The sequence below is a fragment of the Solea solea genome, chromosome 12 (assembly GCF_958295425.1).
Source record: "Solea solea chromosome 12, fSolSol10.1, whole genome shotgun sequence".
NCBI classification, from domain to species: domain Eukaryota; kingdom Metazoa; phylum Chordata; class Actinopteri; order Pleuronectiformes; family Soleidae; genus Solea; species Solea solea.
The window spans coordinates 21,616,656-21,631,056 of record NC_081145.1 but is presented as its reverse complement, the minus strand read 5'-3'; the positions used below and the strand labels follow the sequence as shown (position 1 = coordinate 21,631,056).

Here is a 14,401-nt window from a genome sequence, read left to right as displayed (position 1 = left end):
TCGTCAACTTTTTTAATTGGTTGTCTCACTATCCAGGACATGATGACGCCGTGACTTTGACTGTGAACACACTGTTGCACTGTTTCCTATTGCACAGTGCAAGAAAAGAATAAATCAATATCATCATAATAAAATAAAATAGTCAGAGATATGTCCATTAGGACAGTTTTGTCCATTTGGACAAACATTTTGTCTTCATCTGACCTTCATTTTGGCTGTATGGAAGAGGATTAGGGCCACATGTAAAAAGAACAATTGGAAAAAGCCTGAATTATTTCTATTATGAAAAACTTTTTCTCAAAATTATGAGATTAGAGTCAGAATAAAAAAAAAATGACATGTGGCCCTAATCCTCTGTGTTAGTGCATATGGCACATTTTCTTATAAGAAAGTCTCTCTGTTGACAAATTTTGGATTTCAAATTAAGAAAAAATTCTAATTGATCAATAGAACACTGTGAAAACATTTAGCATACTCTTCAGTCTTTAGAGGACATTCACAACTCAATACATCATTACTCATTTTTCTTTTTTTGTCTGTTTTTCCATTAAAAAATATGAGCATCATGTAATCGTACTTTAAAGGGTTACAACAGGGTCAACATTTGATGGTGCTGATCAAGATTGAAGTTTATCAAAATATTTAATGTAAAAAAAGATAATCTGTATTATTTTATTTTGGAAGCTGACATTTTTGTCCCTTATGATTTAAGAGGGTAGTACATTTTAAATCTGATGCTGCACAAAAACTTATTATGCATCAAAGTTAATATTTTGGCTAATCCTGAGTAAAAAAAATTTTTTTTTAACGTTTGTTATATGGAAAATAACACATTGTATGTGCGTGTGTGTTTTTTAAAAAAAATAAATAACAACAATGACATCAAGTAATTAAACTGGCATTTAAAAAGTTCAAATTATTGAATGTGTGGTGGTTTTAAGCAGGGCTGATGTTGTTTTTAGACAATCCTGTGCCACTGCACTTTTTCATTCACTTTCTTTAGTTAATTGCGTACACCGTCTATATTTTTTTCTTATTCTAGTTCTATTTAATCTGTTAATCTGTTTTGTACTTGTCACTTGTCTAAATCAGATTTCTTTTTTCCTGTGGTAATGCGTCAATTTCCACAATGTGCCTAATCTAATCTCATCTAATCACATGTTATCTCATTTCAACTACTCATGTAATCTCATCTAATCTGATCCGAGATTGAAACGCTCAGTCTATGGCAGTGGTTGTCAAACTTTTTATGCCAAGAACCACCCAAGAAAACATTGAGCTCCCAAAGTAACACTATTATTACCAACGTTAAATTCAGTGGTGTAAATAGACAGAGCAAAGTCAGCTATACAGCTTGTTCAAAGGAGGCAGATTTATTCCCAATAAGATCATTTGCTCTCTCTCATCATCCTCCTCTTCCTCACATATACTTCTCAAGATGGAGCGAGAGATAATTTTTTTATTATAGATCAGTATTCCTGATTTTCCCACCAGAGGAAGCTCATGTACCACAATTTGAGAACCATGGGGTCTATATGGCGTGATTCCTCCAAGTGTAGCAAAATAATCATTTATATTATTATTATTATTATTATTATTTCAGCTCCTTTAATTCTCTTGTTAGACTTTTCATTTCAACGTGGCAGCTGCATTTTTAATGTAGTAGTTTAGGTTGAACTGTAGGGGGCAGAAATACACCCATGTCAGGTGGAGTGTGCCTGAAATACATCTGAGGAAGAAGAAGTAGAGCCAGCAGCAGCGTTAATGAGGATAGTTTGGTTTGTAGCCGCAGGCTGTGAAGAGTGAACGGCATAGAAGAACAGCACGGAACAGCACCGCCGGGTCTGTCTTCGCTCGTTGTGTTTCGTGAATGAATGTCCTCGTGAAGCCTGGTGAGTTTCCCCACGTCCCGTTAGCTGTTGTTAGCATCAGATCGGCTACACACTAACAGCCCTGTAGTGAAACGAGGCTGATAGCATGTTAGCGAGGCTAAAACCGTGTGGATGTTCACGTTCTCAATCATTCTCGTCCCGTGTCACAGACTCACTGTTTACTGACACGTTGACTCGCTTGTTAACTGCTCACTTGCATATTCAGGGTTTATTACTAGCATGTTAACGGTTTACTGGCACGTTGACTGATTATTATTAGCATGCTAACAGAAGCTGCAGTGTTAAATGTGAAAAAAAGGACTAATTAATCTCGGTATCTCTCTTAATGTCACTTTATTAAGCGGTATTTATGTCACGTTGACATGAAAATACTTTATTCATTTTGTCAGTTTGAAATTGAATGAAAAATAACCTGTAGTCCTCTTTATTTTTTACTTTTAAGTTAAACTTAACTAATACTATTTAACTAATACATTTAAATGTAAAAAAAATATGTCCACACGGGTCGTTGAACGGCTGCTTTTTTAACAGAAAGTGTGTGGGCTATGACACTCGTAGGTAACTTTTCGCGCTGTTTTAAAAATCTCTGTGTTCTTGAGTCAATTTTCTGTCAACTGTCAGGTTAAAAAAGAGAAGTCCGAGTAAAAAAGCATTATGTGCTGGTGGATGTTTACTGGTGTTCCGTGAATTGCTGTACTAAACGTTAAAGTGTCACGTTGTGAGTAACTCGCGTTCTCCATCGCTGACTCTCCGTAGGATGCGTAATTTGCGTATCTCCACTACTTTCCTCCACGTCGGCATCTGTAGTGACCTTTGAACATTTCCTGTTTACTTAGAGGGCAGCTCACGCAGAGCACACTGAAAACACCTATCGTCAGTCACTTATCCACCTGCAAAACTTTTACACTGAAGAAACATTAGAAGAATTAGAGTTTAGAATTGTTTTTTTTTGCACACGCACCCCAACAAGTGATAGTAAATTTGACCTCTGCATTTAACCCTTCGTTTTTACACACCAGTAGTGAACACACACAAGCTAGGAACAGGAACAGGATGTCTTGCTCAGGGGCAAGACGCCCTGTCCCAGCCCTTGACCTGTTCCAGCCCTTGACCTGTCCCTGCCCTTGACCTGTCCCTGCCCTTGACCTGTTCCAGGATTTCCTCTGGCCATGGGCTGCCCAGAGGAAAGAGCTTCCTGTCGGGGAATTAAATCTCGGTTTTCCTTGTGACAGGCGGACATACTGTCCACTATAAGAACTAGAAGGACTTGTTCTGTCTGTGCAGACAACAACACAGAAACCTGACATATTCTGATATACTGTGTATTGCGACTGCAATTTGATTTGGCTTAGTTTTTGATTAAGTTGAGCTTGATTACAGTATTTACTGTGTCATAAAATTCACAAAATGGAACATTGCCACATGGCCAGCAGAATCTGAAGGATGAGAACTTTAAAATGTGAACTGTTTCCAACATGTGTATATCATGTATCATTTGGCATAGAACAATCAAAAATGCGTGGGGGGGGGGGATTATTTAATTACATCCGTTGCAATTTGTTGGTGGTCTTGGTTCAAATTGTGTTAAGCAAGAACTAACCTGTACATTATAATGACTGTTTTTACTGACATTTTCTAACAACTGCAACAATGTGTTTATTAATGTGAAGTAAAATAAAATAATCAACAGAGTTATCGATAATGAAAAATATCATCTTTGCAGGCCTGTTTGAACTATATTGACATTTATTGCACCCGCAATAGGAAAAATGTCTTCAGCCATAATAGGGATTTCTTTTAAATAAGATTTTCACTAAAAAAAGATATAGGAGAATAAAGTGCATTCAGGAAATAGTCAGACCCCTTTCACGTTTTTACAGTGAAAAGAGAATTCTCGATTTATTACCATTAATTATTATTACAAATAATGACATACTGTGATTATTCAGACACTTAGTTTTAGCAGAGTCCATTTGTCTTCATCAGATGTGAAATCAGCCGTCCTAACATAACAGCATGTATTCCATAGGTCTGATGGCTGCTGTTGACATGTGCCTGTGCTGGTGTTACCGTCTGTTGTAGGTCCAGAGAGTGGACGCTGCCATCACATTTCTGCTGGTCTCCGTCCTGTCATCTCAGTGGACGGTCACCTCCTCCTGTGCGACTGTGTCTGTTGAGTGTTGTGCATGTATGTGTGTTAAATCCCTCTTGGCCAGTGTCTGAGTGTGTGTAGCTCTTAATTAGTGTATGTGAGTGTGTATGCATGTGTGTCTGCCATTCCCTCCCTGTCCACCATGTCCCTGCATCCCCCAAAGTTACACCTGAATCCTGTGGTGTGTCTTCACCTCCTCTTCCTGCTGCTGCTTCTCAGTGATTCCTCGTCCTCCTCCTCCTCCAGAGGACCTAAAGATGTGAACCGTTCAGGCGACTCCCTAACCCAGCTCAACACAACACAGGCCAACTGCTCCATTCCATGTGAGTAATATGAGCCAAGAAAAAGAAGCTGTGACTAAATTATTTAAAGCTGAAAAAGTCTGAAATACCTTCATGTAAATATGTCAAACATACATTGATCTGAAGTTACTCACCAGTTCTGTGATTGTGTGTTTAACTTAAAGCTTAGCGTAGAGAATGCATTTTTTCACTGTCACTTTTGCATAGTAAGCCTTCTTTGTCATCACCACTAGATGGCACTAAAGTCGAGCACTATTAGTCAAATCTAATGCACTCCTCAGTCCTTCTCTGCTTGGAGGCATTGAAGCTTGCTAACTTCACTATTTTTCCCCTCATGCCATCCAAGAACTCCACATCTGACTTCTGTTACCAAGACCAGGCTACTCATACCCCTGTATAAATAATACGGGGTTTTTTTTGCCATTATCTTAGCCACTGAGATCTGATTTGAACAAAGAATGTTGATAACCCAGGATTAGGTGTAGCTATGTCACAGGTTTCCAAGCTGGCTTTATCGTAAGAATATGTTCAGGTTTTTTTATACAGCCTTTTCCAACTTGCAATTTTACTCCATGGCATGTAGGAGCTAGTGATCCACCTCTGCCTCCAACATTAAGTTCAAGTGTTGTATTCTGTAATTTCATTGTTTGAAGTCAGATTCAGGTTTACCAAAGTGGCCCAACGTTATGAAACGAATCAGTGGTAGACCAGCAGCTTCTGTGTCCCCATATGACAAAATGCTTGTTTTTTATGGAGTTTGGTATGTGAGAATGAGCTCTTAAGAAACTTCTGTGTCTAACGACAAGACAGGATACACACACTTTGTAGTGCTGTTGATTGTGAGACATAAAATTAGTCTGTAAAATGATATAATTTTATTTTTCCCTAAATTTTTGGCAAAACATCAAACAATGATGGTTTGCCAGAATATGTCATATTGGCAGAAACCTGTGTTTTTAAATCTTTAAATCTGTCTCATCGTATGACTGAACTGTGGATTACTCTGAAAGAGTAGTTTGAAAAGTTTGGGCTTTTGTTCTGCAGGATAAAAATGTATTATTTGCTTATTTATAATTTGGGTTGATGCATGTTTGCTTACCAAAAACAAGCAACACTGAATTCTGGTATTGTTGTTGATGTTAGTAGAGATTGGCAATAGACATTTTCTGTTTCTTTCTGAGCTTGGTCATTGATGGAATTTGTTGTTTCCCAGGTAATACTGGTGTCAGTGAAAATGTAACAAAGACCAGTGATGTGAAGCCTGTGACACAACAGAAGAGTTTGTCTTCAGAACCTAGCGGTGTGAACATAAACCAGTCCTCCTCTTTACCCAGCACCCACACCACTGTCAGCCACAAATTAAATGACTCTTCATCGTTCTCTATACCGCTGAACAAATCTGCAGGAGGAAACCATTCTACTACTGCTTCACCTACGGGTTTGACTGAACAGGAGGGCCATACCACGGAATCCATTACAGACACCTATACTACTACTACTACTACTACTACAACAACAAAAACAACAACACCCGTGCCTACAACAAAAACACTAACAAAGCCATCAACACCAGTGCCCACAGCGACAACAGCAGCATCAACAACGACGACGACGACGACGACAACAACGACACTGTCTACAACAACACCAGTGCCTACAACAACCCCAGCGCCTACCACAACACCAACACTGACTACAACCACAACAACACCAATACCAACAACACCAATGCCTACAACAACTACAACAACTACACCAACGCCTACAACAACTACACCAACGCCTACAACGCCTACAACAACTACACCAACGCCTACAACAACTACACCAACGCCTACAACAACCACCATAACTAAAACCCCAATGCCAACAACAACAGCACCACACCCTCCAACAACAGTAAAAGCACCAACCACATCATCAAGTGCCAACACACCTAGTACCACAACCACAAGTATGACCCCTCTGTCATCATCAGCTCCAAATAGTGGATGGGATCACAAAGAGGTCGTTGCCTCGGGAACCAAGGTGTCTGTGGTGGACACAGCAGGGGGTGCTCTAACCAGACAGCTGGTGGATACATCGTCTTTACTTGCGGTTCTTCTTTTTGGCCTGCTCTTCTTCTTGGTCACGGTGGGCGTGTTTGTCGCACAGGCGTACGAGAGCTACAAGAGGAAGGACTACACCCAGGTGGATTACCTTATCAATGGCATGTACACAGACTCGGGTGTGTGATGGTGGGGGAAAGGGCAGAGAAACATGTTATGCAGATTTGTTTTTGCAGGTGGAATAAGGACAGAAATGGTAACATGTTGGTGCTGTGAACTTGCAGGGTTCAACAACTGACCAGCGGCTCATTTGATGTGACACTTGTCACTGTTTGGTTTCATCACTTAAGACTTTGTTCTCTCTCTCTTTTGCTGCTTTATCTTTAATGGATTGAATTAGGGTTTTCCCACATTTGCCAGATGTTATGCAACATACATATTTGTTGTCTGGATGTGACTCTGGATCTATGAGTACACACACAAAGCCCTGAAATGATGGTCGTCAGCCCGTGGAAAGAGGTCCATAGTGCTGGTCAGCCCAGCTGTAGTTGAGTCCAGGATGTCTTATTTCAAGAAAAAATAATTTAAAAGGAAAAAGAAAAAAGGTTTCTTAATGGAAAACAATTTGAAATCAGTCGGTTGTTGTCACTGCAGTGATTGTAGTCACACAGAAGTCTAGTGGTACTCGTTAAGGATAAGCGCTGACGTTTTCTGTCAGGTTCGAACAAAATTGTGTGAAATAAGTGTTAATACATTTTGTTTTCTCTAAATGTGAAAGTGATGGCACTGTTCAGGACCAAAGCAGACAAGTATGACGATGATATATAACTTTCTTTTCAGTTGACTGAGTCCCCAAACATTTAAACTTTTTTTATTATTATTATTTCTTAAACGGTAAACATTGTTTACTGGGAAATGTTGGGACTTTTCGATCAGAGTCATTCACTTAACAGCTGTTAGAGGTACACTATAACGTTTTGGCCATGTGGTATGTGTCCAGGACATCAACTTGGGGTTTACAGAGGGCTTTGATTTGCATTATATTATTTCTTAAAAATCATACACTCCTGAAATGGTATTTAAGGTTTTTTTTTTTTTCTCCTCACACATAATTTCATTTTACCAAACCCGTTGATGACGATGTCCGTTTCCGCCGATAACCGAACAAGAAAAGGCTGCCGTGACTGTGTGCATCTGTGTTTTATTTTGAATTTAACAACCTTGAGGTGCGGAAGGTTTTTGGATGAATAGAGAGGTTACATAGACGTTGGGATGTTTGTGGAGTATGGATTCACTTTTGTTCCTGCAAATATAAAATTGCTCATATAATGTAGTCACCTCATCGACACTGTTCTCCACAACCCCTCTAAATGACAGTTACTTTGGTGTTAACGCGTGCAAAGTGGCCAAAACTACTCAAAGAACGATGCAAGTTGTTACATGTTAAAATGAACGGCTAAATAATCCATACAGCTCTCCAGGGATGCACCAGTCCAGCAGTGTTTTTGCCGTGAGGGAAATTCAGACCTGAGAGAGAGGGAGAGAGCTCATACATACTTTAATCAAAAGTAAATAACCGTGTGGAAAAACCTCACAATGCCCCAGAAGTACGAAGGTTTTCTCTGAAAGACATTAGAATTTGACACAGGTACTCGTGCCAGCTGAATACAGTGGAAGATGTGTGTTTCCATTGCTTTGCAATAAGTCTCCCCAGATGTGGCCTGGTGTGTTGATGTAGATGATATCTGTTTCTGTCGGAGAGAGAGAAAGAGAGAGGGAGCGAGACCACCATGTTGTCACCTTAGTCAAGTCAACGAGTTGATGATTTTGTATTTTTTTTCTTTTGCCATGTGCACTTTATGAGCAGCAGGGTGTTTTTTTGCCCACTCTTGTTTATTTGGGCGGCAGCTGCTTTGCTCGGTGATGACGTTATTAAAAAAAAACCCTGCGTCCTTCAGTTTAGACTGGGAAATAATAAAATCCATCCCTTTACTTAAATGAAAGTTTCCTTTCAGACATTTCATCTGTAATTGCCAAATGGATCACATGAGGCCGAGGGGCCATTACAAAAGCAGCTGTGCACTGTGTTGTACTGGCATCACAACAAATGAGGGGAAAGGAGGAAAGAACAGGATGTTGATGATTTTCATGATTAATTTTTTTTATGCTCGTTTACATGTCTTTCATTTCGTTAGTTTAAAGATACAGTCGGACACTTTATTTTCTTTTTGAATTATATCATACTTTCTGCATACCCTGTGGTTAGGAGGATGTCTGTCCATATTTGCAAAGGTCTATTAATCATTTCAAAATCAAAAAACACAATTTCACACAACGCAATTGGTAAGTTGCTATGGCTACATCTGAATTTATACATTTCATGGTTGTTCTTTAACAATTAAAATGATATAGACATAATGTCCTGTAATTAAAAAAAAAAATGATAATCCATATTTTCTCCAAACCTTTCAACCAAAGCTCAGACTCTATGAGGAAGGTCGCATGCTCCAGGTTGTGCAATATATTAGAATAGAATAAAAGTACAGAGCAGAATTGTGTACACAGTTGTGTAATAGCACGGTGATGTAGACGCCCATGTTTGTATGAATGTAACTGAACTGCACCAACTCTCAAATGTTGAGAGGTGTGTATCTGGATAATGTCTTAACAAATGTGACCGTAACGCTCCAGTTTCACCTAATCTTATCAGCAACGAGCACAGCGTTCAAAACCAGTTCTTTGGAGTTGCAATTTAAACGTACCAAGCTGCTGTTGGGGGAGAAATAAGAGCGCTAACTCGTGTAACCACAGGGGCAGCTGCTGTATCAATTAGCAGTTCAGAGAAAGTGGAAGCTTCAGATTTAAGTGAACGTCAGATTCAGTGTGATCTCTTGTGGCTTTTAGGTGATTCATATCTCGTCTTACGGTTCTGGTACGACGGCGTAGTCAAGGCAAGGGAGAAGTTTCCGTTAACAAGTCCAGTTTAAACTGCAGGACTTTAAGAGACCACATGCGTTTTTACACACAATAAGTTTCAAGATGGTGAGAGGCCAAAAGCCTCACAATAATGTCTTTTTACACTTTTTTTGTCTGTGTAATAGAGGCAAAAAAAAGAAGAAAAACATCCTCCAATCCTACGCTGTAGGATTGGGATTGGGTCCAGTGCAAAGAAGTAGCCTTATGTGGAGTATTTTTCTATTGAGACCCTTGTCAAATATCAAATGAAGCTCATCTAACAGTCTGCAACAGAGAAAACTATTGCAAACGGTGCACTTTTATTTAAAAACCTTTTATCATTTCAGTCAGTGATGTTTCTTGCAAACCTAATATTTTTCCTCACTAAGATCTACTTTTAATACTCACTATTTTGAATATATTGGATTTTATGTTCTTTGTGTTATTCCATTGTTTGTCTACTTCAATGAACAATTTTTTAGATTCCTAACATGGACCTCTGTTCCTGTTTTTGTTTACATTTTGTTTGGTTTTAATAATGAACATGAATTTAAAGCTATTCGTCCACTTTTAAGTCACCTCACCACCAGAATACTGACTTCCAAGTGTTTTCCAGCTCATTTTCCCTCATAATTCTCGTCTGTGATGTCTTAATTGGGTGAAATGCTGAATCTCATGAGATGGATTGCTGTTGAAACTAATTTAACTTCACAATTCAGAGTCTTAAAGTGATCGTTTTTTTGTTTGTTTGTTTGTTTTACATTACATGTCAGCTTTTTACATTACTTGTCAGTTTTAACGTTTGGTTGTAAAATGTACTGACTGTTCTGTGTGCAACCCCAGGCCAAGAAGCAGCCTTAGACATGGAACATGGTCACCAGTGAGGACACGAGAAAAAACTTAAGTTTACAATGTCTTGAGAATGTATTTCTGACTTTGTTTCGCTGCGAGACAACACTTTTTTAACTAGATACTGAAGTTTGTGTAGCTTTGTAAACGGCACCAAAATCCATGGGAAAAATCAGCAATTTCACATCATGGCACACAGGAGCTGCCTCCTTCAGTACGTCTATATTTGTTATATAAGTGTTTTAAATCATTCATTCAAATTTACCTTGGTGACCCAAACTTACCAAAACAAGGCAGCCGTAGTCTGGCGGCTCCTTATGTTCATGTGAGTTAAAAAGACTGATATTCTCTTTGGACTTAGTTTGGACGAGCATACTCTTAACAAACTTCAGTTTTCACTCAGAAAAGACTTCGGGCGTCGGACATATTTCTGCGATATAATGGGGTCAAACAGGTGTAGATTGTATATTGGTGAAGTCTGTTTTATCCTTGTGTCCCTGCTGGCAGCCAGGTTTTCTTTTCTTTTTTTATTTTATTGAGAGCAATAAGCCTTCATGTCTCCAGCTGGTTCTCAGGGCAGGGTGCACGCACAATACCTCATACAAAAACCTGAACTATTTCTTTAATCCAGGACCATTAAAGTTATAAATGTGAGTGTAATGGTGTGGCCGTAACCTTTTAGAAGGTAGCTGCAGCAACACTGGAGATGAGCCACATTCCGAAACTGCATTAATAAGGAGGTTTCTTTAATGGTTAATGCCCAAGTGTTTGTTTGAACTTCATCTCAATGCATCTGCTCATCGGTTCATATCTTCACGGTCAATCGGGGGGGGGGAGGGCGCTTTGCCAAATAATCGCTGAAGCACACAAAGCCAAGGGGAAACGTAAAGCCATTGTCAGTATGTGACTGATTTCAAAGAATGTATAAAAGAAAGATTTACGGCTGCATCTGCAGCAGATGTGATGTAGCAATGTCTTTTTACTGCCATAACTGATTTGTTGTTTCTTCCTTTCATCTTTTAATGTGCGCTTTTTACGACGACATACAAGGCCGCGGCTTTTGAAGCAGAGATGTTGTGTTTGGAATTAGTTTTATTTTGCATTCTCTCGACAAAACGGCCTTTTGGTTTCTTTCTTCTTTTTTTTTCTCCATATTTCAATATGTTGTTTGGTAAATAAGAGATTATGCATAATTCTACTTTGGGTTGTCACAATGTACTTGATTTGACGATGATTGTTTTATATCGCTTTTGAGACACCAAGTATGGATTTTTAATATTTATTTTTAACTGATGTTTCAAATAGACATTCAACTTTTTTGTGTATTACAATAAAAACATCGTTGCCGTTTCAGTCCACTAGATGGTGCCAAGTGCTCTGAGAGCTGTTGTGTGACTCTCGCAAAATTTTCGTATTTGACGTAGATAAACAGACTCAATCTTTTATTTTACTGGTTGACAAATTCGGGGAAAAAACATCCCAATGTATTACACTATATGATATCGCAATAGTCTGTGTATTGCACTATCGTGATAATATTGTATCGTGGTGTCTCTGGTGTTTCCCACCCCTCATGATCGTAATATTTGAAAAATGCATTATGAATATTCCTTAAATGATTGATTTGCACAGTAGACTTGCATTTGCCAACAAATCAGACACAAACAGTTATCGATGTCCTTAAATTGTCATTTAAGTTTTTTTTAATAGATTTAATAATCGTTAAATGACAATGTAATATTGTGACAGCCCTAACACTGTATTTATTTTCCTTAAAAAACTGATAAATGTAAAATCGTCGCTGGCCTTGGCTTCCACACGGGTGTATTTTTGTTTTTTTTATGTTTTAATACTTTTAAAGTCAGATGAACACTTCTCACCATTAAAAAGTGGTAACATTTTACTGCTACTCGTATTGTAATATGTTGTAATAAGGAGATAATATTACAGTAAAACTCTTGATTTTTCTTAAGTATTATTTAGATAATAGCTTGGCAAGAGAATTAGCAGACTATCTCCATACCATAAAAGTCTTTGTTGGCGTCAGGATAACCCAATCTTTCAGAAATTAGATTAAAAATATTCAGAATAATATTTGAATCACTGCCTCATGACTAGTGGGGATGACGGCTTTACCACAGTGAATGATTATTCATCAGGATAGGACGATACCACTTTTTTGTCTATACCGATTTCACAAAATTGAGTATCTACCGATACCGATATTGGTCCGATAGTCATTTTAGACTATTTATGAACTAAGAAGCTGTTAATGACACATTTGTGCTGATTAGAGACATAATTGTCCAACTGTGTAACAAATACTGCTCTCCAAACTCCAGTGATTTTGACCCCGATAGTGACCAATACCAATTCCCATCTGTAGTGATCAGTGTGAGCCTTACAACACTTGGGTTATGTTGAAATCACCAGGAAAACTGAGTAATGATTGTAATAAAAAATCCCAGGCTTCTGTAAGATTGGAGTTTACAATGATGTCGAAGTCACTTCTTTGACAATAATGTCTACAAATGTGGTGTAACGATGTTCACTTCATCAGCAAATGTTTTTTTTGTTTGTTGGACTTTGTGAAAAGAGTTTTCCCAAAACTCTGTGAATGGATGGGGGCGGATGATGTTGAGGGTGGATTTTAGACGTCGACGTTGACACCGGCTTTGTTCCAACTGATGCACTTTTTAGAAAAACAAATAAAATATATTTACTTACAAAAGAATAAATAATACAAAACAGCCACAATGCTCTTGTTGGTGTTTGTGAATCAACATTGTCTGGTCCTTTGTACAAGTCGGTGAGTGAAATTGTGGCGTCGTGGAGCATGCAGAGAGTTGCGGTCGTTCAAAGCTGCAGCAGGTGTGTGGACGAGTCCTTCAGAGAGTCGACTGTCCACAGCTCATCGATCTAAACGGCTGCACCTCCGGCTCTGGGATTCTTCTGAGGGACGCACAAACAACCGCAGGAACATCTGCACTTCATCAGAAACAGGTGAAATGTTTTTTAATGGTCTGATTTTCTAAGAATGTGTTGTTTAATCCAGTTCACACTGATTAAACTCCTGCATGTTAAACACTTCCACGGCACGGTTTGGCAAGAGAGGAGAAGAGTTTGATTATGAAATAGTGCTTCTCTCCCCCCCCCCCCCCCCCCCAATTTTTGTCAGTAATGTTTCCCATTGTAGTTGGACAAAAAATTCTTCTTTGAAGTGTGATTTTGTTTAGTTTAGTTTAGTTTAGAAACGGAAATTTGTGATTTATTTGCACACACACCAGCCAGTGATAGTGAATTTGACCTCTGCATTTAACCCATCTTTGTTACACACCAGTAGTGAACACACAAACTGGACACAGGAGCAGTTGGCAGCACTTATCTGCACCGCAGCCCAGGATTTGGACCAGCAACCCTCCAGTTACAAGCCCAACTCCTTTCCTCTTGGCCATGGGTTGCCCATGTTCACCCACCAGGTACCAGCGACAGACACTCGCTCTCATTAGTAACATGGCTGCGATTTCACTCCCTGCACCAAAGTCCATTGAGAAAATCAGTAATTGAACATCACGACACACCGGAGCTATTGATCCACTGCTGCCTCTGTCAGTATGTTCAAATGTGTCATATTGTGACTTAATTAGAGGAAAATAAATGACTTTATTTAGTTGCCGCTGCTGGAAGAAATTTATGTTATCATCATTATTAGCCAGCTGACACTTTAATCTCTTTTCACTGAAACATATCTTGATTTACGGCGCAAAGATGAATTATTCTGATTACAACAATAAAGAGAACAGGGGTGCTAATCATGTGGGTCAAAATATCGATTTGGTGATATATAAAAGCTACATTAAAAGATGCCCCATCCATGTTCAATACATAGACTTTATGCACTTTGTTGTCGATGTTGTGAATAAACAGAGAAAAACTGCACTTATAACTTTTCACAGACCTTCAGTTAGACAGATATCACGATGTATCATTATATGGTTGTCTTGCAATATATTGATTATCACAGAATCTTTGTATCGTGATATTATTGGTATCATGTATCCTATTGTAAGGCACCGCGATTCCCACCTCTTACTCAGTGGAGTCTAAATGAATGAATGGAATATTACAAGAAAACCACACCCGGGAGCAATTCACATGCAGCTGAAATATGTTCACCTCAGGGCGAGGGTTTCACTGGAGTCC

General features: G+C 38.8%; 1 protein-coding gene across 1 annotated transcript; it reads left to right on the top strand.

Moving 5' to 3' along the window:
- Positions 1–1,733: 1,733 nt before the first annotated feature.
- wu:fa25f02 (salivary glue protein Sgs-3) lies at positions 1,734–10,063 on the top strand. The gene is made up of 3 exons (XM_058646300.1): positions 1,734–1,892; positions 3,975–4,367; positions 5,560–10,063. Exons 2-3 carry the CDS (start codon positions 4,187–4,189, stop codon positions 6,579–6,581), a joined length of 1,203 nt encoding a protein of 400 aa, XP_058502283.1. The 5' UTR covers positions 1,734–1,892; positions 3,975–4,186; the 3' UTR covers positions 6,582–10,063.
- The last annotated feature ends 4,338 nt before the right edge of the window (positions 10,064–14,401 follow it).

Coding starts and splice junctions, on each gene's coding strand:
- wu:fa25f02 (XM_058646300.1), top strand. CDS start 4,187: ATGTCCCTGCATCCCCCAAAGTTACACCTGAATCCTGTGGTGTGTCTT. Junction 4,368..5,559: donor GGCCAACTGCTCCATTCCAT/GTGAGTAATATG, acceptor GTTGTTTCCCAG/GTAATACTGGTGTCAGTGAA.